The 26066-nt window shown below is 43.2% G+C and overlaps 1 protein-coding gene across 1 annotated transcript in view; it reads right to left on the bottom strand.

Moving 5' to 3' along the window:
* Positions 1 to 20529, bottom strand: part of ITGA1 (integrin subunit alpha 1) — a gene marked incomplete at its 5' end in the record, with an annotated part of 230603 nt that extends 210074 nt beyond the window's left edge. Inside the window, 6 exons of the mRNA XM_075854911.1 lie at positions 2296 to 2444; positions 2839 to 2966; positions 3042 to 3156; positions 4618 to 4706; positions 13449 to 13555; positions 20375 to 20529. Of these exons, the coding sequence (XP_075711026.1) occupies positions 2296 to 2444; positions 2839 to 2966; positions 3042 to 3156; positions 4618 to 4706; positions 13449 to 13555; positions 20375 to 20529 (743 nt within the window). The remainder of the gene's footprint in view (positions 1 to 2295; positions 2445 to 2838; positions 2967 to 3041; positions 3157 to 4617; positions 4707 to 13448; positions 13556 to 20374) is intronic.
* Positions 20530 to 26066: the final 5537 nt, after the last annotated feature.

Raw genomic sequence — 26066 nt, 5'->3', positions numbered from 1 at the left:
TGCTGTGTCGCAGTTTGTGAGATTTATGAGGGATTTGTTGGTGCCTGAAGTTGCGACTGTGCAGCTGGGTTTGAATCCGGGTAATGTTTGGCAGGCTGCGTCGATGGCAGGGGAGCATGTGGCAGCGCCGCAGCCGGTGGTGGCCGTGGCTAGCAGTGTGAGTGAGGCCTCCCCGGTAACTGTGGCGTCTGCTGCGGACATGGTGCGTTTGATCATGCTAAGGGTGAGATTTATGTCTGTTTTGATGGCCCATTGGGAGCACATTTGAAGCAGGAGGTACGGGAAAAAATTTGGCGTGATGAGTATGTTGAGATTTTTCCCTTTTGCCCTTGAAAGGCTTAACTCAGTAGTGAATTTGGTGAGGGGTTCTTTGGCTCCTGGCACGTGGGATAAATATTCTGCAGTGTGGGATTTGTGGGGGACTCTGGAAGCCTCTGTAGGCGGCTGTAATTCTGATGATGACCGTGTGGTTCTGGTGCTGTATATGTTGGGTAAGGCTTGTGTGGATGGCTTTTCTGTGTCGGTGGTGAATGGTCGGATGGCTGGACTTGCGTTTTGGTGCAAACTGATGGGGCTGCGAGATGTTACTAAGGATTTTGTGGCGTGTCAAGCTCTCCATGGGTATAGGTGGGGACATGTGGTGCGGAATTGGCGCAGGCCTGTGTCTTTTGATTTGCTTGGTTGTTTGCTGGATTTGTTGAGGGCAGTTTGTGTGTCCGATTATGAGTATCGCTTGTTTAGTGTAGCTTTCGTCATGGCCTTCTTTGGGGCTTTTCGGGTTTGTGAATTGGTGAGCAGGAATGTGATGGTACATGGGGGTTTGCAGCTTTCGGATGTGTGTTGTGAACCTGGTGTGGTGCGTTGCTGCTTGCAGAAGTCCAAGACTGATGTTACTGGGAGGGGCTTTGTCATAAAGTTGCTGGGAGTGGCTGGTCTGCGTGAATGCCCAGTGAGGTGGGTGTCTTCCTCTTTGCTGGTGCGGGGCACCCGGCCGGGGTCCATTTTGATGCATGTGGATGGGTCGGCCTTGTCTGTTTATCAGTTTGTTAGCATTTTTCTGAGGTGTCTGGTTAAGTGTGGTTTGAATGCGAAGGACTCCGGGTCACATTCCTTTTGAATTGGTGCAGCTACCAAGGTGGCTCGGTGGGGGATGGCGGAGGAGGTAGTGCGTAAGATTGGGAGATGGGAGTTGTGACGATATCGTTCTTACGTGCGTCCACATTTGCTGTAAGTATGGTGGTGGTGGTTTGGTGTCTTGATTTTGTTTGTTTTACTGATTTGTTTTGTTTTTTCCAGGCCTGCCTTTGCTGATATGGGTGCTGGGGCGGAGGTCTCAGCGGGACGATAATTTTGGTGCAACATTCAGCAGGAGGTCCCTCGAATCTGTGAAATGCGGCCGAGGGTGGAGAGGTGGTGTTGATGTTGAAATGGAGACTTCAAAGGCCCCTTCCTGTATTGTTAATCAATTATGTTTATATATTTATAAGTGGTTATTCTTATATATATATATATATATATATATATATATGTATGTTGGTATATATAAATGGTTGTTTTATTAATAAATAAAGGGGCTGTTTTTATCCAAAGTCAGACGGTCATGGTCTTTGTTTCAGGTAATAGTTAAGATGGGTTCTTTGGTATTTGTGAGGTTGGGTCTATTCTTCAATTATAGAAGGGACATAAATTGTCAGAAATTCCAAGGTCATGAATGGGAATCAATTGAGAGAGAAATGTGATAGATTATTATTATGGTCTCCAGTAAGTGATGGAGTACAACTCCTTCCCTAAAGACTAAGTAGTAGCAAGGGAGCTGCATACAGAGCCTTTTCTGTGTTCATAGTGTATAGTGTTGCTATCTTGCGGTATCTAGGCCTCCAGCAGTACAATAGAGCTGTCATGAAATGGTCCACCTTCTAAAAATGAGATGACTCTGCTAATTTTATCCCAGTCTGTACAGCAAAGCTGACAAGTGAGATACAGAAAAAAAAAGTATCAGCCTATTGTGTCTGCTCCAGTGGTCAAAACTGGAATATTTTTTTTATTTATGTGGATAATAACAAAAAAATAAACAAATCCAACCGAAAATGTTTTAGTAGAATAAAAACCCAATTTAAGGGATACTGTATTTAATTTTCTGATGATACATTCCCTTTAACCAGCACTATTCTTAATACAATGCACAGTATCTACCGCATGCTGCTTGTAAGCTTGAATTAGGTTTCCAATCCACTGACTTTTGAAAAAAAGCATTTGAAAACTAAGTAAAAAAATTGCTCATCCTTGTACATATACCTTGCTGTATCAATGCCAAGAGCTGTCAACGTCAAAGAGCCTCCTCTTTGTTTTATCTTGCTTGCTGCATGTAGCACACTTTCCGTTGAAGAATGTGTATTCAAGTTAAACTCATGAGTTACGTTTTCTCCATATTGAACTATGGAAACCTACAATAATAATAAAGCCAGACAAAATAAATACCAACATGATATATAGCTGAACTTTCCAGATAATTATGCTACAAGACTGCAGTCTGGGCTCAGCCAACAAGTGCACCAATAGTGTGGGAGACGTTATACTCCATTAGGAGTTAGGGCAGAATGTTAAAATGTGGGACCATCTGTTTCTCAAACGGTTAACAAACATGAGTTCTCCTATGATGGTGGAGGCGAAAAAAAAAATAAACCTTGTATAGCAAGCAGAAAAGTTACCTTGCCTAATGGTGCTATTCATCAAGGATCTGTGTGTGAACTGCTCAGCCCATGTGGCTGCTATAAGGAGATGGAGGACAGGATACCAATAAATATTTCAGATGGAGATATTGTAAAACAGTATATTTACCTGTGTCTGAGTCGGGTGGATCATCATTTTTTGAAATAGTTTCTGCAAGAATTCTGTCACACTGATCCAAGGGTAGACACTGTTAGATCCATCAAGAACAATCACTAGGTCCAGTTGGGTGATACATTCTGGAAAGACATCATCCATAGTTGAGAAGATTGACTATGATTCTCATTTAGTATCTATAGTATGATATACCATACCTTGCACTCCTGGCGCAATTGAGTTTAAAACTTGAAATGTAGAACTGACATTTGAGCAAATTCCAGTAGTGTAGTGCAAGCTCCCACACCTGTATGCATAGAGGGGACCACAAGCCTTTGGAAGGATAGGAAAAGTCAAATTATGTATTGTACACAGTATTTTCCATGTTTTACATACAGTATGAGCAAAATCAAAGTATCTTGCCTGGATAGTTATAGCCTATGGTTGAGGAGCGTGATCTGTCCTCAGTTGTTCTTTACTTACATTTGGCTTGTTCATTACAATCCCATTTATTTCAGTTAGGAACCACCCAGCATAACTCACAGACGTGACGCAGCCACTTTTAGGCGTCCGTATTATGGCCACAACACTGATATTCCCTTGGTCCTACTGAAGCCATCTTAGATTACCATAGAGTTCCATGTTGATCTTAGTTTGGTTAAGCAGTATTACAGGAGTCTGGGTTTGGTGGCCATAATGTGGAGGCTAAAAAGTACTTGTATTATGGCCATGCAAAACCAGCCTTAAGCTGTGGGGCACAGCACTCATAATACTTTCTTCTGATACATCTTAACGACATGTGATTCTATTCTATGTGATTTCTCCATATAATCTCAATGCATGTTCTGAAACCTAAACCGGTTTCTTCAGTATTAACCTCAATTACATTAAGAAACAGTAAGTTTTAGCAATTTGTGAGTTGAAAATCTTTTTTTATGGTACATACGGTACATCTTTTTAGCTTTAACCCTCTCACTGCCACTTATCTAATACATCATTACTTTACACACTTTAAGTCGGGAAACTGGATGAAACGTTTTTCTTTATGTGTGTGTAAGGTAGGGGTGGGATGGGATGGGGAAGCTGCAAGTGACTTCAGGAAGAAAGAACAGGGCTTGTCACTGTCATCTCTCCCCTTGTACAGTCTTCCAGTGCCCCCATGGGGTTATATACGAACTTTTGAACATGTTATCACCTCCTTACCAATGGGAGTGGAAATGTGCTCTATAATTGTCACAAATAGGGGGGTATTTTTTTCTACTTATTAATGTAAGAATTGTATAGCTGCAGCAGCACTCACTCACAGCAATGTCTGTCTTTCTAACTAACACACTGACTGACTTCTATCTCTTTCTAAAATCTATATCTCTATCAAATTATTGTAAAACTTACTATCTATTCTTTTCCTCTCACTATGAAACACACTCACTGACACTAATACACTATCTATCTGCAGCAGCATTTCTGGTTGGGCTGCTTATAGTGGTTATGACTCATATAACTTTTATCACTAAGTCATTCACTGACCAAAATACTGTGAGATTGGCCTAATGCACACGCAAGCTTGGTCCTGCAAGTGAATAAGGATGTTTTGCAGGTCCTACATACTGTAGCACTATTCCCAACTCAAAGTACAATCAAAATTGACTACAGTTCTTGGGGATCCGAGAGGTCAGACCGCCAGGATCAATATGTTAATGTATACCCTAGCCATATGCCATAACTTGCTAGAGTGGTGAAACCCTATCAAAGTAGCAGGAGACAATAAACACACATCTGTCTGGATTTCCTTACCATAAAACCACCTTTAGGATTGATGACCAAAGTTGATCCCATCGTCATGTTTTCTTTCACTTCAGAAACATTGGCAATAGTTGTAGATTCTACAACAAATTCATAAAAAGTTAGATTTTTAAAGAAATTATACCGCTAATAATGATTTAATTTTTTTTTTTTTAAATAAGGTTGAATGTCTACTGAATTTTTCTATATTTTGCAAAATAAAAGATAGCATCTACTACCATTATGGATAGCCAGAAACGTTGACCTACTGCTTAAAAGGTTATCACAAAAAATGATAAGCAAAAAATCAGCACTGTGGCCTCTTCATTCTCAGGATCGGCTGGGGTCCTGGCAGTTGGACCCCACTGATTAGAAAGTGAAGACATTTCTTATCGAGATGCTATCACATTATGACATGGGAAACCTGCTTTAAAAATGTTGTCCTTGAGATGTAATTTTTAATATTGCATCAGGCAAATCTATGAAGTGATTTAAAGGGCAGTTCCTCTTAAGATCAAATCCACAATAAATAAAGTTAATAATATAATACAACAAATGTATCACTTCATAACTAGTCAGATTTGTTTTTATAAACTCCTGGAAAGCTGTCGGACAACCCTTGTAGGTATTGTGATAGGGGCCTTGTTGGATGTCACCTATATATAACTAAAAAATAGCTGAACAAAATTTTTAAGACTTGACAGAAGAGGATGCCTCAAAGACTTATTAAATTTAGGGTGGAAATGGTCTTTGATGGATCTTTAAGGGGAGTTTTGTTCACTTTTGACAACTCTTTTTTGTTAGAATAGTCCTCCAAAAATAAGCTGATCACAGAATGTTCCACTGCTGGGACCCCAATTGATCAGCTGTAATCTGGTGGGAACTGGCAGCAAGCATTCAATTTCCCTGCAGTGCCACCACAGGGAAAATAAAGCATTACTTGTTGATTTTCAAAATAAATGGATTTTCTGTGTAATGCATGGACGTGCTGGGTCCTCAAGAGTAATAGCTGCTTTGTAATGTAGCTGCTCCCCACTACGGCTGGTAATTCGCTATGAATGTTTAAAAATTGGTTTTCTAGACTAGATCATCTTTTTTTTTTTTTATCCCAAGGTATTCCAGGGATCATATATTTGAATGTGTTCATTGATATACTGTTGCTGTATAAGGCTTTATGTTGTTTTTATAGGCAAAATTATGTGATAGACGTATACATATTAGCATTTTATAACAAACTTTTCTGAAAATGCAAACATGTATTTAGAAAATTATGCCAATCACCATGAATATTTTGTTAAGCTTGTAACATTAATGAGGATAATTAATATGTGTATGCTATGTGTTGCTAGATTTTTTCTGGATTGGGCTATTGCTACACTATTATCTTCCAAAGGGAACCCGACACTAAATATTAGGTCACTAAACCACCAGCATGTTGCTATACTGTTGGGTTTGAATTCTTTGGTAATTTATATACAACGCACGCGGTTTTATAAATTCTTTCTAGTTAAAATGTTACGTTTTGAGAGGGGCATGTTTAAGAGGCTCTGTCACCAGATTTTGCAACCCCTATCTCCTATTGCAGCAGATCGGCGCTGCAATGGAGATAAGAGTAACGTTTTTGTTTTTTTTAAAACGAGCATTTTTGGCCAAGTTATGACCATTTTTATATTTATGTAAATGAGGCTTTCTAAAGTACAACTGGGCATGTTTAAAGTAAAAGTACAACTGGGCGTGTATTGTGTTAGTTACATCGGGGTGTTTTTACTTCTTTTACTAGCTGGGCGTTGTGTATAGAAGTATCAGCCACTTCTCTTCACAACGCCCAGCTTCTGCCAGTGCAAAGACACAGCGTGTTCTCGAGAGATCACGCTGTGACGTCACTCACTTCCTGCACCAGGTCCTGCATCGTGTCGGATGAGCGAGGACACATCGGCACCAGAGGCTACAGTTGATTCTGCAGCAGCATCAGCGTTTGCAGGTAAGTAGCTACATCGACTTACCTGCAAACGCCGATGCTGCTGCAGAATCAAATGTAGCCTCTGGTGCCGATGTGTCCTCACTCGTCCGACACGATGCAGGACCTGGGGCAGGAAGTGAGTGACGTCACAGCGTGATCTATCGAGAACACGCTGTGTGTCTGCACTGCCAGAAGCTGGGCGTTGTGAAGAGAAGTGGATGATACTTCTATACACAAAGCTCAGCTAGTAAAAGAAGTAAAAACGCCCCGATGTAACGAACACAATACACGCCCAGTTGTACTTTAACTTTAAACACGCCCAGTTGTACTTTAGAAAGCCTCATTTACATAAATATAAAAATGGTCATAACTTGGCCAAAAATGCTCGTTTTAAAAAAATAAATAAAAACGTTACTCTTATCTCCATTGCAGCGCCGATCTGCTGCAATAGGAGATAGGGGTTGCAAAATCTGGTGACAGAGCCTCTTTAGGATGCTAAACCTCAACAGTATAACAATATGTGGGAGGTTTAGTGCCCTAAAATCTAGTGACAGGTTCCCTTCAAACAGGGCTGTACAGCAAGGATCTCTGTCCTAATTTCTAAGAAGCAGAACAGTACTTCCTGAAGATTATACACAGCATGCAGAAATGAAAACATCAGGGACGTTGTCTGTGACTACTGCATGAGGCACATTATAATAACAATAACGCAATATATACGTAGCACCTCATTTCAGTATTATACTTGGCACCTCAGGGGATTTAGTTTTTACTTGACCCGAGGCATCCTTGTTCTGACCAGCTTGAATATAAATTACCATGATAGGAAGACATCTCAAAGACTTATATTTACTGGTGGTTTTTGTTTTAAGGTGAAATTGCTCTTCAAAGGAGTTGTGTCTTTGGGCAACCTCTACTTGTTAGAGAGGTCCCTTGACAATAAACAGATCACAAAGTGTCCCCTTGCTGGGACCCTCAGAGATCAGCTATAATCTATGGGGAAACCGTAAGGTTACATTCAGATGAGCATGTCCAATTTGAGCGCTAAAAAACGCAGTGTTTTTCCTACATTTCTTGTCCGTGTGCGTTGCGTGTGGCATACATTTAATATGCAAGCGCTTATTTCTCTGCTTTTCTATGTATTTGATGCCTGAAACACAGACAGCACACTGATGTCGTCCGTGTGCTGCCCGTGGATTTCACGCACAGATAGACTTCAATGGGCGACTAGGAGAATGCACCAATAAAGGACATGAAGTGAATTTCACGCAACGAACACACGCTTCGTGAAAAACAACGCATGTGTGAATGGCCCCATTGTATTGCATGAGTCCGTGTACTGTGAGTGATTTCAACGCACATCACACGGACGAGTATTATGCTCATCTGAAAATTGTCAAATTTGCAGTGCCACCTGTTAGGGATCTGCCAGGTACTACGTCTAGGTATACTCCTGGGATTAACAGGTTCCCGACCGCTGGCCGTAAATATACGGCCAGCGGTCAGGGTCTCTAAAGTCCGGCGTATAGTATATATACGGCCGCACTTCAGAGACTGTGCACGCGGGATCGCGTGCACACAGCTCTATGCCCTGGCTGTTGCTAACAGCCATGGGCACTGGGCAGAATGTCAGGGGTCAATCTTTTGGCCCCTGAACATGTGATCGCTGTGACAACCAATCACAGCGATCACATGCATTTCTGCATAGAAAACAGTGTGCACACGATCGCGTGCACACAGCCCTGTGCCCTCGCTGTTACCAACAGCTCTGGGCACTGGGCAGAGTATCAGGGACCAATCTGATGGTCCCTGAACATGTGGTCGCTGTGACAACCAATCACAGCGATCACATGCATTCCTGCTTATAAAACAGTGTGCACGCGATCGCGTGCACACAGCCCTGTGCCCACGCTGTTACCAACAGCTCTGGGCACTGGGCAGAGTATCAGGGACCAATCTGATGGTCCCTGAACATGTGATCGCTGTGAAAACCTATCACAGCGACCACATTTGTTTTATTTTGACTTTTCTGGCAGTAAATCTCCTGCCTCTTTTCTTCTCCTCAAACATTGTTTCAGTTTGAGGAGAAGAAGAGACTCGGGAGAATTGCTGCCAGAAGAATACAGTTACAGTTACAAAAAAATACAGTTACACTCTAAAACATTCTCTGTATAGATAGATTTCTATCTATCTATACAATCTATCTATCCATCTATCTTTTTTTCTATCTATCTACCTTTCTTTCTTTTATTCTATTAGAATAGGCAGGTAGGGAGTATATAATTATATATATATCCACATATATATAATATATATAGCAATAGCGGTTTATTTTTTTGTTAGCGGTAGTGTAGATATATATAGCAGTTAGTTTGTGTGTTTTATAAAAAAAAAAAAAAAAAAATTTGTTTAGTTAGTGTTAGTGTTAGTTACGTTATGGCGAGGAAGTTGTTTAGCGCCGAGGAGGCATACGCCATGCTGTGGTCTGAGTCGGAGACCGCATCAGAGATGGCGTCCGAGATGGAACCTGTTTTAGGTAGTGACGATGACAGCGTCACTTCAGGTTCATCTTCAGGGGACGTTGTCCCTGATGCAGTCGAAACTGCAGAACATGAAAGCGCAGGGCCAAGTAGCGCTGTAGCACGGGACAGCCTGGTCCCTCCAGTCCAGGCTCTTGTATGGGCACCTGCCCCATCTTTTGGGCCTAGAATCCACGGATTTACGGCCACTCCTGGCATAACCGTGGACAATACAAATTTTGTCCAAATGGATTACTTCCATTTATTTATAACGGACGACATCCTAAATCAGATTGTCCACGAAACAAATTTATATGCCACGCAATATATAAGGCAGAAACCTTCATCCACCCATGCCAGAGATTGGACGCTGACCAATTTGCAGGAATTAAAAAAAAATTTGGGGCTCACCCTAAATATGGGTATTGTCAAAAAGCCCTCCATTAGGTCTTACTGGTCAACAAGACCCGCCCAAGCCACCCCAGTATATTCTGCAGTAATGCCCAGGTCTCGTTATGAGACAATAATGAGGTTCCTCCACTTCAATGACAACGCACAGGCCCCCCCAAGTACCGATGCAAACCGGGATCGGTTGTTCAAAATAAGACCACTAATAAATTCCCTGAATAATTTATTTCTGCAACTCTACACCCCTGAGCAGAATGTAAGTGTGGACGAATCCCTCCTCAACTTTCATGGCAGACTTAGCTTTCGCCAATATCTACCTTCCAAAAGGGCAAGATATGGCGTTAAGCTCTACAAATTGTGTGAAAGCGGGTCAGGATATACCACAGCCTTCAGGATTTATGAAGGGCGGGACCGCACAATAAATGTTCCTGGATGCCCCCCTGATCTTTCCACCAGCAGTAAGATCGTGTGGGAGATAATGCAGCCTCTACTTCACAAGGGGTACCACCTGTACTGTGATAATTTTTATTTGAGTGTGCCCCTGTTTAGGCATTTGCATGCTGCAAGGACTGGGGCATGTGGTACCATGCGCAAAAACAGAATTGGTTTTCCACAGCAATTAGTGGGGAAGCGCATGGTAAAGGGGGACTCCTGTGCTTATGCATCTGAAGAATTGCTGGCGGTCAAGTTCAGGGATCGCAAAGACGTGTATGTGCTAAGCACGATTCATACCGCAGGAACAGTGGCAGTGAGGGAAAGAGGGGCAACATCGGACAAGCACAAACCAGTGAGCGTGTCCGAATATAACAAGTACATGGGGGGGGTGGATTTAAGCGACCAGGTTTTACAGCCCTATTTAGTAAAACGCAAAACTAAAACCTGGTACAAAAAGGTGGCCATTTATTTGTTACAGGTGGCAATCCACAATTCATTTGTGCTCTACAAAAAAAACAGAGGCAGAGATACATACCTGGATTTCCAGGAAAAAATTATTGAAGGCCTCATTTTTGATTTTCAGGACACCCGAGAATGCCCCCAGTCTGAGGATGTCACGCGACTGACTGAAAGACACTTCATCAGTCGCATTCCCCCAACAGCAACCAGAATCAACCCTCAGAAAAAGTGCCGCGTCTGCAGAAAAGACGGGCACCGCAAAGATTCCCGATATTTCTGTCCCTCATGTCCCTCGCAACCAGGCCTGTGCATTGAGCCATGTTTTAAAAAATACCACACTGTTCTGAATTATTAGATTTTAGTTAATTTGTTGAAAATATATTTGCCCTACATTACGTTTTTATTTTTCCCATGATTTTACTCCAAGGGTGAGGGAGGGAATGGGTGGGGGGTGGATGTCATGTTTGCATATTCTCTAAAGTTCATCTGCTGGAGAGTCCATTTGCATTAACCTGCAATTTCTTATTTTAGAAAACCCCAAAAAATAAATTCCCATTATACCCCTAGATGAATATTTTGGGATTTCTGCTTCAAGAGCAGATATTTTGGAAGTGTTATAGAAACTCTGTTGAGTTTTGTAAAACCAGCTTTGAAAAAAAGCGATATGTGAAATAATCTTCTTCTATCCTCCGCCCTCCTACATCTCTATGTGATAAATAAGGCCACATATTTGGTATCCCCGTGCACGGGAGAAGTGGAAGAATGTGAAAGGAGATGAATTTTGACCGTGGTCTATACCGTGTGTGAAAAATGCTGGTATAAACTGACGCATTTGCTAAAAAATTGCTAATTTTATTTTGATCCATCTTATTCAAGAAACTTTCAGAAGAAAACTGGACTTGCTAAAAATATGATAAACCCCTTGAAGGAAACCTTGTGGGGTCTACTTGTGTGAATGAAGTCATTTATGGGGTGTTTCTAATGTTTCAGCAGCATTAGGCCCCCCAGAAAACAGTATGCGGCTATAAAATCAAATGCAAAATTCCTGGACCGAAAAGGCCAAAAAGCCTCCTTTTATGCCAAGCCCTGGCACATGCCCGCACAGTGAATAAGGCACACATATTTGGTATCCCCATGCACGGGAGAAGTGGAAGAACGTGAAAGGAGATGAATTTTGGCCGTGGTCTATACCGTGTGTGAAAAATACTAGCCTAAACTGACGCATTTGCTAAAAAAGTGCTGATTTTATTTTGTTCCATCTTATTCAAGAAACTTTCAGAAGAAAACTGGACTGTCTAAAAATATGATAAACCCCTTGAAGGAAACCTTGTGGGGTCTACTTGTGTGAATGAAGTCATTTATGGGGTGTTTCTAATGTTTCAGCAGCATTAGGCCCCCCAGAAAACAGTATGCGGCTCTAAAATTAAATGCAAAATTCCTGGACCGAAAAGGCCAAAAAGCCTCCTTTTATGCCAAGCCCTGGCACATGCCCGCACAGTGAATAAGGCACACATATTTGGTATCCCCATGCACGGGAGAAGTGGAAGAAAGTGAAAGGAGATGAATTTTGGCCGTGGTCTATACCGTGTGTGAAAAATACTAGCCTAAACTGACGCATTTGCTAAAAAAGTGCTGATTTTATTTTGTTCCATCTTATTCAAGAAACTTTCAGAAGAAAACTGGACTGTCTAAAAATATGATAAACCCCTTGAAGAAAACCTTGTGGGGTCTACTTGTGTGAATGAAGTCATTTATGGGGTGTTTCTAATGTTTCAGCAGCATTAGGCCCCCCAGAAAACAGTATGCGGCTCTAAAATCAAATGCAAAATTCCTGGACCGAAAAGGCCAAAAAGCCTCCTTTTATGCCAAGCCCTGGCACATGCCCGCACAACGAATAAGGCACACATATTTGGTATCCCCATGCACGGGAGAAGCGGAAGAACGTGAAAGGAGATGAATTTTGTCCGTGGACTATACCGTGTGTGAAAAATGGTAGCTTAAACTGACGCATTTGCTAAATTCTTGCATTTTTTTCCAATTTTGCCCACTTTAGAGAAAAAAATAAAAATGATATATACTGACAAATGGCACTAAAACAAAGCCCTATCTGTCCTTTAAAAAGAGTGTAAAATTCAAAGATGAACTTTATTCACCTGCAGCGTTATAGTCATCTAAAGAAGCGCATAGCAAAATTGTGAAATTTGCTCTGGTCATTTAGCTGTAAAACAGCCTAGTCCTTAACCGGTTAATCAATCCACACCTGAGGCCAGACCTGTTCGACTGACACCATCTCCCACCAACCAGGGTGGCAGGCTCAGGAGTGGGAGAGCCTATCGCGGCCTGGTCAGTCGGAGTTAGCTCCGCCCCCTGTCCTTTATTACCTGCCGTGTTCTCCTCCTCAGTGCTTATAATTCTTCTGGATTCCTGGCCCCACTGCTGCTTGCTCCAGCCTGCTTCTGCCGTGCTTCTGCCTTGCTGCAGTTCCGCTTAACCTGCTTTGCTTTGCCCCTGGCTTGCTTCCTTCTCCGTGCTCACTTTGGTATACTCCACTTCATCCTGGTCCTGACTACTCATTCACCGCTCCGTTTCTTCGCGCCGTTCTGTGGCTACTGCCCCTTCCCTTGCGTGTTCCCTGTTTGTTCTCCCGTGCACTTAGACAGTGTAGGGACCGCCGCCCAGTTGTACCCCGTCGCCTAGGGCGGGTCGTTGCAAGTAGGCAGGGACAGGGCGGTGGGTAGATTAGGGCTCACTTTCCCTTCACCTCTTTCCTGCCATTACACCACCACTAAGTGGACACTAAGCATTACACAATACCTATTTAAATCAATTGGTTTTCTGTGCACATGTCCTCCAAAACGATAGATTTGTAACCACTCTCCACTCTATTAAAGAGATAAGATCCTGAACAGAGGACCCCCCTCTTTTAGCTTAGAATTCCCTAATAATATATGTAAAAAGAGGTTTTCTACAACAGACAACGTCTAAAAGTAAAAAATAAAAGTAAAATAAAATATGATCTGATTTCGAGAGTATGGAATTATTACTTGTAAAAGTTCACTTACTAGGCAAGTTGACCTTTGTGCACTTCGACTGGCCATTCACTGCACATTTATATACATCTCCTGTTCTTCGTGTTGGTTGACCCTCCAGAGGTGAGCCAATGAGCACCCTTAATATAGAGGAATACATGATAATATTTTTTATATGATTATATGCACAATTCTGTTAACATGGTTAAAGGGGGTTTCCTATGAAAAAAAATGTATACAACAGATTAATAATATCATTAACACATGTCATAAAGGTCCAATTGATGGGATTCCTGCAGATGAGAACTCTGTGCTGACAATGAATGAGTGTCTGAGATAATTTTGCTTACAATGGTGCCACCTTTCAACTGAGATAAATGGGAGTTACATGACCCAGACACAGCTGCACATTCAAACATGGGGTTGTGCTTGGTACTGCAGCTTAGACCCCCAGTGTTTTTCCAGACCCCTATAATCACACATTGATGTTCTTTCCTAACAATAGGCTGAAAAACCCTTTTAAATTCCCATTGAGTTAATTTCTTTAAAGGCATTTTCCCATCTAAGGGCGCGTTCACATATATTAGTTGAATCAGCATAATTTTTTTTCTTCTCTCAAGTGATTACAACTGATGCAAAACTGATGCAAAAATTAGTTGCTATCAGGCTTTTTCACAATTTTTTACTACAAAACGATCAGTTGTCATCGGTTGTGGTTAGTTGTCATCAGTTTTTACCATCTGTTTATAGGGTCCCTAAATGTGCCAATTTTATCAGAGTGGTGCATAGTTTATGAGGGAGGAGCTAGTTTTTTACACCTTTACAGCTACCCAATACAACCCCATATCTCATACCCACACCACGTTGGTATTGCTTTTTCTATTTACATGACAGGGTGCGGGTGTTGTCCGTTAAAAACTGCTGTCTTGATCCGTTTTTGATAGTAATTTTGCATCCATTTTGTATTTGTTCCGTGTCCATGTTTCCGTTTTTGACAGCCGATTGTGACCCGTTTTGCATCCGTTTTTTACTGTCCGTTTTAAAAACGGATTAATTTCATTAGTAGATAATGCCACAGTGCCCTCTGTAGAGAATGCCTCAGTGCCCTCTGTAGAGAATGCCTCAGTGTCCTCTGTAGAGAATGCCTCAGTCCCCTTTCCACTAAAAAACCATCAGTTGTTATCGGTTGTCGTTAGTTGTCATCAGTTTTTACCATCCGTTTCTAGGGACTGAAAATCTGCCAATTTTATCAGAGTGGTGCATAGTTTGTGAGGGAGGAGCTAGTTTTTGGCAGCTTTACAGCTACCCAATACCACTTTATACCTCCTACCCACCCCACAGCACGCTGGGATTGCTGTTGTTTCTATTTACATGACAGGGTGCGGGTGTCGTCCATTAAAAACCACCGTCTTGGTCCGATTTGCATCCATTTTGCATTCGTTCCATGTCCGTGTTTATGTTTTTGACGGCCGATTGTGACCCGTTTTGCTTCAGTTTTTTACTGTCCGTTTTTAAAAACTGATGAATTTCATTTGTAGATAATGTCACAGTGCCCTCTGTAGAGAATGCCTCAGTGCCCTCTGTAGAGAATGCCAGTGTCCTCTGTAGATAGTGCCACACAGCCCCCTGCAGATAGTGCCACCCACGCCCACTGCAGATAGTGCCACCCACGCCCCCTTGTAAATAGCGCTATTGAAGCTCCCTCTAGGAGTGAAATCCCCAGCCAGAGTGTCAGCAATGCTCTGGCCATGGATTCTGCTACAGGAGGAGCCCCTGACGTCACAGTACATATATGGACAGGGACGTCAGGTGCTCCCTCTCGGAGCAGAACCCCCAGCCAGGGCATCGGCAATGCTCTAGCTGGGGAGTCCACTCCAGGAAGAGCTCCTGACGTCACTGTCAATATTTGGACAGTGACGACGTCAGGGGCTCCTCCAGGAGCGGAATCCCCGGCTAGAGCGTCAGCAATGGCCGGGGATTGCATTTGTCTGGGTCTGGCTCCTGTACAGGTCCGGTGCTGTATGGCTTCACAACTTATGTCCCATGTGCCAGAACAAATCCTGTAGAAAGCTATGGGATCTGTTCTAGCATAAGTTTCCCTCCAGCTTTTCTGCAACACACCGGAGGGAGACCGATACGGACAACGGATATATACGAATAGCCCCTTAAACATTTATGGCATATTCACAGAGCATGAAATAAATGTCCAATCAATGCGGGTCCCACATCTGGGAACCGCACCTAACTCTAGAATGGGCCCCTGAGTCCCACCCTACCTTGTCCCGCTCTTTTCTGGCTACTGTCTGATAAGCAGGTTGAGAGTATCAAAACAGCTGAGCTACGCTGTTTTCGTAACTCGGGAGCTACAGAAATAACATAGCTTGTCGTGGCACGCTGTTTCTGTAATAACCATTCACTTCTATTGGAGCTATAAAAACTGCGTAGCTTAGCGAGCTCAGCTGTTTATGTACTCCTAACCACCTCGTCAGACAGTGGCTGGAGAGCAGCAGGAGTGGCACAGGGCGGGGTTTAAGTGGCCTCGCTCTAGAGAGAGCCTATAAATATTCTTTGGATATTTCATAAATGTCCAAGATGGGAAAACCACTTTTACATTCAAAGTAGTACTCCTATTAATTTCAAAGGAAAGTCGGTTGCACATGCACAGTCATCTCTTCATCTGAGGCAGGATCCTTCAGTTCTAAATAGCTGATGACACCTTTTTTATGTGACGCATATGACATGTCTAAATTGCATACTATTGAAGTATTTGCTTTGAAAAACACTTGTTTGGTAGGATTTTTGGATATGAATATAAGCAATTATGACCTAAATAAAAATCCTGATTAATTGAACATGTAACCTCGATTATTGAACGATTATTAAGGCCACGCCTCTTTTTGCATGTCATTCCCCCTATTTGCATGCTGTGCCATTGAATTAATATTTATCCCTTGAGCATGCTGAATACTACTGTATATAATTCTAACTGTCCTCATTGTCCACTATCTCTTCCCTCTCCTGTCCCAATCTGGCTGCCAAACTTTACAATAACACTCTCAAGAATGCATTGGATGAAGCAGCCCTCCCTACACTCCGAACCACTCGACAAAGACGACGACAATCCTGGCACATGCCTCAATCCCGCTTTCTTCAGCGGTGCTTGAGAAGTGCCATTACAAATTTATGCTGAGCCAAACAAGTATTTTTCACCTCTCTCACCTCCACACTATCTAATAATCCAAAACGCCTCTTTGATACTTTTCACTCCCTCCTTAGTCCTAAAGTGCAGACGCCAATCACAGATCTCAGTGCTGAAGACCTGGCCACTTATTTTAAATTTAAAATTGATAACATCCGCCATGATATTATATCCCAGTTCCCTAGTAACATCGATCCCCTTCCCTCCCGCACTCCCTCTTCTTCACTCTCAGCATTTGACACAATAACAGAAGAAGAAATCTCCAGGCTCCTCTCTTCTTCTCGTCCTACTACCTGTCCAAGTGATCCTATCCCCTCACACCTCCTCCACTCCCTCTCCACAGCTGTCACTGGTCACCGAACTAAAATATTTAACCTCTCTCTTTCCTCTGGTATCTTTCCCTCCTCTTTTAAACATGCCATTATAAACCCATTACTGAAAAAAACAACTCTTGACCCATCCTGCGCTCCTAACTAACTACCGACCAGTCTCTAATCTAGGCATCTCCAAACTCCTGGAACGCTTGGTCTACTCTCGCCTTATCCGCTATCTCTCTGCTAACTCCATTCTAGACCCCTTACAATCTGGTTTCCGCACTCTACACTCCACAGAAACTGCCCTTACTAAAGTCTCAAATGATCTCTTGGCGGCTAAATCGAACAGCACATACTCTCTACTGATTCTTCTGGATCTCTCTGCAGCCTATGACACTGTAGACCACAATCTCCTACTTAACATGCTCTACTCTATTGGCCGCAAGGACGCTGCTCTCTCTTGGTTTTCCTCCTATCTCTCTGACCGCTCGTTCAGTGTGTCATTTGCTGCTTCCACTTCTTCTCCTCTTCCCCTTGCTATCGGGGTTCCTCAGGGATCAGTCCTAGGTCCGCTTCTCTTTTCTCTCTACACAGCTCCTATTTGACAAACCATCAGCAGATTTGGCTTCCAGTACCATCTCTATACGCTGATGACACCCAATTATATGCCTCTTCCCGTGACATCAACCCTGCTCTAATACAAAACACCAGTGATTGTCTGTCCGCTGTCTCTAACATCATGTCCTCTCTCTATCTAAAACTAAATCTTTCTAAAACTGAGCTCCTTGTGTTCCCACCATCTACTAACCTCCCTAAACCTGATGTCTCCATCTCTGTGTGTGGCACTATCATAACTCCTAAGCAGCACGCCCGCTGTCTCGGGGTTATTTTTGACTCAGATCTTTCTTTTACTCCTCACATTCAATCACTTTCATGCTCCTGTCATTTTCACCTCAAAAATATCTCCAGAATCCGCTCTTTCCTTACAGAGGAAACCGCTAAAACTCTCATTGTTGCTCTGATTCACTCTCGTCTTGACTACTGTAACTCATTACTAATTGGTCTTCCACTTACTAAACTCTCCCCTCTCCAATCTATCCTCAATGCAGCAGCCAGGCTCATCTTTATGACCAACCGCTACACCAACGCCTCTACCCTGTGCCAGTCACTGCACTGGTTGCCCATCCCCTTCAGAATAAAGTTCAAACTTACTACTCTCACCCACAAAACTCTCCACAGTGCTGCACCCTTACATCTCCTCCCTCACCTCTGTCTACCACCCTACTCGGGCTCTACGTTCTGCCAACGACCTTAGATTAAAATCCTCCATAATCCGAAACTCCAACTCCCGTCTCCAGGATTTCTCTCGTGCTGCACCAGTCCTCTGGAATGCGCTACCCCAGACAATCAGATTAATTCCCAAAATCCACAGTTTTAAACGTGCCCTGAAAACACATCTATTTAGACAGGCCTATAACATTCCCTAATCTGACTCCTTTCCATGGCCCTCCTTTTAGATTAGTCATCAGAATAAGATTAAGTAACATGAATTTCTCTTCAAGTCAGTCATACACGGATACTATCTGGTGACCGGCTCATGCAGCTTTATGTGTACCACCCCATGTGTATAAAAATGGCTGGACTATTGTACAGAACAAACACTGTTACACTTTGTGTCTCCTTTATTTCCTCATAGATTGTAAGCTCTTGCGAGCAGGGTCCTCACTCCTCAGGTTTGAATTGTAAATTTACTTTGTCACTATGTAATGTCTGATATTGCTTGTTTCATGTTCCCTCTAAATTGTAAAGTGCTGCGTAATATGTTGGCGCTATATAAATAAAGATTATTATTATTATAATATAACCCCTGACCCTGACCCCACACAGTATATTGCCCCCATAGTGCTCCCCACAAAGTATAATGCCCGATAGCTGCTCCCACACATTATAATGCCTCTATAACTGCCTCCACACAGTATAATGCCCCTATAGTTGCCCTCCACACAGTATAATGCCCCCATAGCTGCCCCCACACAGTATAATGCCCACATAGTGTCCCCCACACATTATAATGCCCCCATCGCTGCCCCCACAAAGTATAATGCCCCCATAGCTGCCCCACACAGTATAATGCTCCCCATAACTGTCCTCCACACCATATAATGCCCCCATAACTGCCCTGCCAACAGTATAATGCCCCCATAGCTGCCTCTACATAGTATAATGCCCCATAACTGACTTCCAAGCAGTATAATGCCCCTATAGCTGCACTCATACAGTATAATGCCCCCTTAAAAGCTGCACCAAACACAGTATAAAGTCCCCCATAGCTGCCTCCACGTTGTATAATGCCCCCACAGCTGCCCACAATAGTGCCTGATAAAAATAATAATATACATACTCCCCTAACCCTGTTCCAATGAGTGGAGGAGATCCCTCTGCTCTTCTGGTCTGTTTAGCAGGGTGCAGACAGGCATGATGACGTCACTACTTTCCATCCAGCGATACATAGTGAATGGTAGAGCTGGGACCTTACAGTCCCCTGCTCTACCATTGGATTCAACTGTATCTGCGTCCTGAAGATGCAGATACAGTTTAAACAGGGAGAAAATAATTGATGAAACCAAAATCTGCAAGATAAAGTCGATTAATTGCGCTGAATTTCGATTTAGATTATTTTTCAATCAATTGCCCAGCCCTATAGGGATATAGTATACACAGTGGCCCAAATTTATTCTTCATCATGATTTTGTCAGGTATTGCACAGGTCAAAAAGATGGATCTCAAATTTTGCTAGAAAATTTAGCAATACAAAAAGATATACGGGAGAAAAGTGTGAAAATGTACAGCTGTTCAGAGCAGGTATAAATCTAAACAGTCAGCACCTTTTAATAAATTAGGATTAATTCTTGCCAACCACCCTCTATAATTACATTGATGTAAAATTGGCCATTATTAATAAATGTGGGACCCTTGTCTTAAAAAAAAAAACTGAAAATATATTACATAGTGTAACTGGATGAATATTGAAATTAAAAAAAAAATGGATAATAAGGGTACGTTCACACGAGGTCATTACGTCCGTAATTGACGGACGTATTTCGGCCGCAAGTACCGGACCGAACACAGTGCAGGGAGCCGGGCTCCTAGCACCATAGTTATGTACGACGCTAGGAGTCCCTGCCTTGCTGCCGGACAACTGTCCCGTACTGAAAACATGATTACAGTACGGGACAGTTATCCTGCAGCGAGGCAGGGACTCCTAGCGTCGTACATAACTATGATGCTAGGAGCCCGGCTGCCTGCACTGTGTTCGGTCCGGGACTTGCGGCCGAAATACATCCGTCAATTACGGACGTAATGACCTCGTGTGAACATACCCTAAACCAACAAAATCATTTCTTCAACTCCAGGAAGCAAAACCATAAGAGAATCCGATGATCTACCATTTCCCTTCTTCATTTTCAAATTGCTGAACTGTATATCCAAACATGTCCTCCACCGACCCACTGAACGATAGACCATTCTTCACATCCACATTAAAAGGTTCTGAGATCTTCAGAAGTGCTGCAATGTCAAACAAGATAATAAAAGTGAAACAATACAAAATTGATTATTTTATACTCAAATACAAAGAAACACAGAAAAAGTATTTTTAAACTAAAAAACCATGTCAAACTTTTTCAGATGTTGCATGTTTTTGGTATCATTAAGAAAAAAAGTAAAAAGTGTACCAACAAAGTTGGTAAACACTTCACAGCAATTTGAAAGTTTACATTTTTAAACACTACATGAAAGTATTATTTGGGCAGTGTTCAGTTATATTTTGTAGGCAAAGAATGACTGTATTTTATGTCTGCTGTATCTTGGTACAGTATACCAAGTCTCAAGCGATGATGCTGGCCTAAGAGTGCCTGGAGGAATCCGCCAAAAGTCAGTGTCAGAGGCACTCTGCTAGCTCCGACCCATTGAGAATTGCTGGTGACCAAACCCACTTGGCTAGCTAGCAGTTCATTTAAATATTGTTTAACTACTTCGTGAACAGAGGCTTTATCCCCCTTCCTAAGCAGGCCCATTTTCACGTTTTAGCCATGTGCCAATTTAAAAGCAAATTGTTCTTCTATTACTCTTCGAGCCTAAATATTTGATCTTGTTTTTTTCAGAACATGTTGGTCTTCCATATTTTGTAAAATAAATAATAGATATATTTTACTTTTTAAAAAACTGTAAAAGGAAAAAAGGAAAAGAAATGTTTTAAAAATCTGAATATGTGAATTTAGATGTTTTTTTTTTTTTACATCTGGTGCATGCCACTGGGTAAATACACCTGAATACATATTTGGCAACTTCTGCCGACTTCAATGATACCAAATATGTGTGCATTTCATACACGCTGGGCGCAAGGCAGAGCTTACAATGAATGGTGGGCAAACTGACTTTTGGAGAGAAAAAAAGTATAATTCTGCAGGACGGTCTAGAACGGCCCTGCAGAGTTAATTGCGGACGTTTATAGTCTATGGGCGGTCCGCAAGTGGTTAATAAATACAGAGGAGGCAATATCTCGGCAACAGGGGGATGCAGAAGTAAGGACCAAACACTGCTGGAGTCTAATCACTCACTTTGTAGGAGCTAGTGACAGGTCCTCTTCAAGGCCTAGTTCAGCCCCATTCATTTAAGTGAACGGGTCAGAACTACAATACCAGATACAGTCCATAGAGTGTGACATTGTTTCTGTATCTAATCTTAAAAATCTCCTTAAAAAATGAATTATTTATACCTATTATCATGTTGAGGTTTTGTATTTGTTTTTTGTTTTTATGCAAAGCATTGAAGAAAAACTAAGATGTAATAATATGAGGTCACTACTAAGTATTATGATAAAATAAGATTCACTAAGACATTTCTTAGAGCAACATTAATGTCTCATCCTAAATATTTATTACATAACTTGTAAATTTAGATGACAAAGTGCAGGGCCATAGTCCTTGTGAATACAAATACTGTAGCCTTACATAAAACAGATTTTCTGGCATAGGGTCTTATAAGGTAGCACAAGCGCAATATCTGCCTCTGCTTGTACTGAACTGTTATAATATCCTTGCTTTTAAATACTGAACTTTTCATTTGATAGCTTTTTAGCTACATTTATTGATATTTATTTTTAAAAGGGGTTGTCTGTGTTCAAATACCCTTCAGAGAACTTTGTATTAATAGATGAAGGATTCCCCCTTCAGGACCCTCATCTTTTAGCCAGAGTGGAGAGTGGCTTCAAAGAGCGTTGTCACGGAGCGGGGTGTGGACCCACCGGGCCGTACCGCGTAGCGGTGTAGCAGCTGGCCAACAAGGTACAAAACAATGTCTATAGTTCTGAACGGGTACCTAAGGCAATGTAGACGGTAGCGGGAACACAACTTGACTTTCACAGCAGGTGACACTGCGGATGCAGCGGGAAGGCACGACTTGACTTTCACAGTAGGTGACACCGCGGATGCAGCGGGAAGACACGACTTGACTTTCACTTGTAGATACGGTAGCACGGGATACAGGGTACAGGCAGCAGGAACAGGTAACACTGGGAACTGGAAAACACTGGGAGACCTTTTGCAAGACAAACTTAGGTATACAACAACGCTCAGGCAAGGAACCAGTGGGCAGAGCCCCTAATTATAGTCCAGCAGCCATTTGGGCTGATAATTGATGGGTGACAGCTGGACGTGTACTGGCCCTTTAAGGCCGTGCACACGTGGGCGCGCGCGCCCCACGGGAATCAGTCCGAAGACCCGGAAGAGGGTGCCGGCGTCTCCCTGGAGGGAGCAGACGCCGTGAAGACGGATGTCCATGGCCGGGATCGTCAAGAGGTAAGTCAGAACGACTACCCCCAGCCATAGACGTTACAGTATTCCCCCTCTTACGCCCTCACTTCTTGGGGCCAGAGCGGGAAAGAAATTTCTTCACGGGACAGGAGCATCGATGTTCTCCTCTGGCTCCCAAGACCTCTCCTCTGGGCCAAATCCCCTCCAATCCACCAAGTAAAACGTCCTGCCTCCTACTTTTTGGTGGCCAGGATCTCCCTCACTTCAATAGTTCCGGATGAACCGCCAGGAGCCACTGTGGAACTAGGAGTCCTGGAGTAGCGGTTCAGGACCACGGGTTTCAGCAAGGAGACGTGAAAGGAGTTAGGGACCTTGAGGGTAGGAGGCAGTCGAAGCTTGTACGACACAGGTTTGATCTGTAGTAGAATCTCGAAGGGTCCAAGGAACCTGGGAGCAAACTTGCAGGATGGCACCCTCAGCCGGATATTCCTGGAAGACAGCCAGACCTTTGTACCTGGAAGAAACTGGGGAGGTTCTCGTCTTCTAGTGTCTGCCTTTCTCTTCATGCGGTCCACCGCCAGCAGAATAGAAGATCGTGTCTGCTGCCATATCTGCAGAAAGTTCCTGAAGGTAGAGTCGGCTGCAGGCTCCTAAGACATAGTAGAGCCGGGCAGAGGTATTCAAGGATGTTGACCGTAGACTATGAAGAACGGACTGGAGGTGGTGGACTCACTGGTATGGTTATTATAAGAGAACTCTGCCCACAGGAGCAGCTGCACCAAGTCATCATGTCGTCTAGAGACAAAGTGCCGCAGATAGTTCTTCATAATTTGGTTAATCCTCTCAACTTGTCCTTTGCACTGAGGGTGGTAAGCTGAGGAGAAGTCCAACATTAGAAAGATGTGAAAGGATGAGCCTCCTATTTTATTTTGTATTAAAAAAAAAAAAATATTTCAAAATTCTAGTGGCCGTTCCTGCTCTGGTGTGCACCACCTATTGAATTCATAAATGTTGTGGGTATGGGAAGAGAGGGAAAGAGAGCAGGACTGGTCAAAGTCGCCTTCAATTATTTTGTTATTGATACCGACTGTTGTAGGGAAAGGATTTAATTGTGCAAAGTCCCCTTTTCCTTGATTGCACTATCGCTATTTGAATTAATTTTACTTTGTTTTTTATGGTATTTTTAAATGTTGGTATTTTTTGTGCTTATTATTGCTTTATGTATAGCAAGTATTATTTACTTTGTTCAAATCCCTTTGACAATTTTGGTCAATGGGAAAAAGAAGGGAGTGCTGGGCTTAGTATTATAACTGTGACTTAGTTCATGATTTACACAACATAATACTGCAACTGCAGCCAGTATTAAGCAATCAGCTGATACACCTGGAGAGAGTAAGTCTCCTGGTCTATGGCCGTGTAAATCACGATCTTTTGTAGCTGTTAGCACTGCAGACAGTATCAGGCAATCAGCTGATACACCAGGAGAAAGTAAGTCTCCTGGTCTATGGCCGTGTAAATCACGATCCTTAATAGCTTTTAACACTGCAGAAGCAGATTCAATGTCAGTATACCAGGAGAAGTAGTTGTGTGTGTCCGAACTTTGTGTGTTTAAAATCCCAGCATCATCGCTGCAGGACCTGTCAGTTGAGCAGCGAGACCGGGATTGTAGCTGTCACTGTGCTTAGGCAGGAACAGCTACCAGTTCGCAGGCACACACCACCGAACGGAGGGATCGCGAGCACAAGCTGTATTGTGCCCGCAGTATTCCGAACATAAATCTCAAAGTGTCAGCCTCATGTGCCGTGACGTCATCGGCACTCGACTGCGCGGCTTAAGCAAACAGTATCGCCGCTCACTCTCCAACTTTACATCGAATAGGCCGCAGAGTGCTCTCCAGAACTTTGAGGTGAACTGGATCCCTCGATCTGAGACAATACGCAGGGGTAATCTGTGCAGACGGAAGATGTGTTGCATGAAGAGATCAGCCAGTCGAGTGGCAGAAGGCAGGCCAGTCAGAGGAACAAAATGAGCCATTTTATAAAAACGATCCACCACCACCCAGATCACACTGCATCCCACAGAGAGAGGCAGATCTGTGATGAAGTCCATAGCAATATGCTGCCAGGGAGCATTGGGCACGGGCAGTGGTTGGAGCAGACCGGCTGGTCTGGAGTGGGCAACTTTGTTTTCTGCACACACCGTACACGAGGATACAAATTCCAAGACGTCGTTGGGCAGCGTGGGCCACCAGAACTGGCGGGCAATTAGGTCTCGGGTCTTACGGGCACCCGCGTGACCTGCCAGCTTGGAACTGTGACCCCAGCGAAGGGTTCCTCTTCTGTCTGCCAGCCGTACAAAAGTTTTTCCCGGAGGAATGTCTCTAACCTGCAGAGGGTTAACAGAGTAGATGCAGGAAGGATCGATAATATTCTGTGGGGACTCCACAGTGTCCTCTGTCTCAAATGACCTAAACAAGGCATCGGCCCTCACATTCTTGTCGGTAGTGGAGTTCGAACCGGAACCGTGCAAAAAACAATGACCACCTGGCTTGACGAGGATTCAGCCGTTGAGCCGTCTGTAGGTCAAATTCTTGTGGTCAGTGAAGACCAGGATAGGATGAGCTGCACCCTCCAGTAGGTGTCTCCACTCCTGCAGGGCCAGCTTGATAGCCAGTAACTCCCTATCTCGAATCGAGTAGTTGCGCTCTGCAGAAGAAAACAGCTTGGAGTAGTAACCACATACCACAGTCTTGCCTTTCGAACCTCTCTGGAACAATAGTGCACCGGCACCAACAGAGGAGACGTCCACCTCCAATGAAAACTGTAAGGATACATCAGGGTGGTGAAGTATAGAAGCTGACGTGAAGGCCTTTTTTAAGGTTTTAAATGCGATTTACGCCTCTGGAGTCCATACCTTGGCATTCATACCCTTCTTAGTGAGGGTGGAGATGGGGGCTGTCAGAGAAGAGAAGTTGGGAATGAACAGTCTGTAGAAGTTGGCGAATCCCAGCAAGCGTTGTATGGCCCTCAAGCCTTGGGGAAGTGGCCACTCCAGGATAGCCTTAACCTTTTCAGGGTCCATCTTGAGACCTTGATCAGAGATGATATAGCCCAGGAAGGGTAGAGACTTCTCTTGGAACACGCACTTCTCCAATTTGGCGTAAAGATGATTCTCCCTTAATCTAAGCAGCACCTGGCGGACATGGCCCTGATGAGTCACAAGATCTGGGGAAAAAAATCAAGATATCATTGAGATACACCACAACACAGACATAGAGGAGATCACGAAAAATGTCATTCAAAAATTCTTAAAATACTGCGGGAGC

The sequence above is a fragment of the Rhinoderma darwinii genome, chromosome 1, assembly GCF_050947455.1.
Source record: "Rhinoderma darwinii isolate aRhiDar2 chromosome 1, aRhiDar2.hap1, whole genome shotgun sequence".
NCBI classification, from domain to species: Eukaryota; Metazoa; Chordata; class Amphibia; order Anura; family Rhinodermatidae; genus Rhinoderma; species Rhinoderma darwinii.
This window is presented reverse-complemented; position numbering and strand designations above follow the sequence as displayed.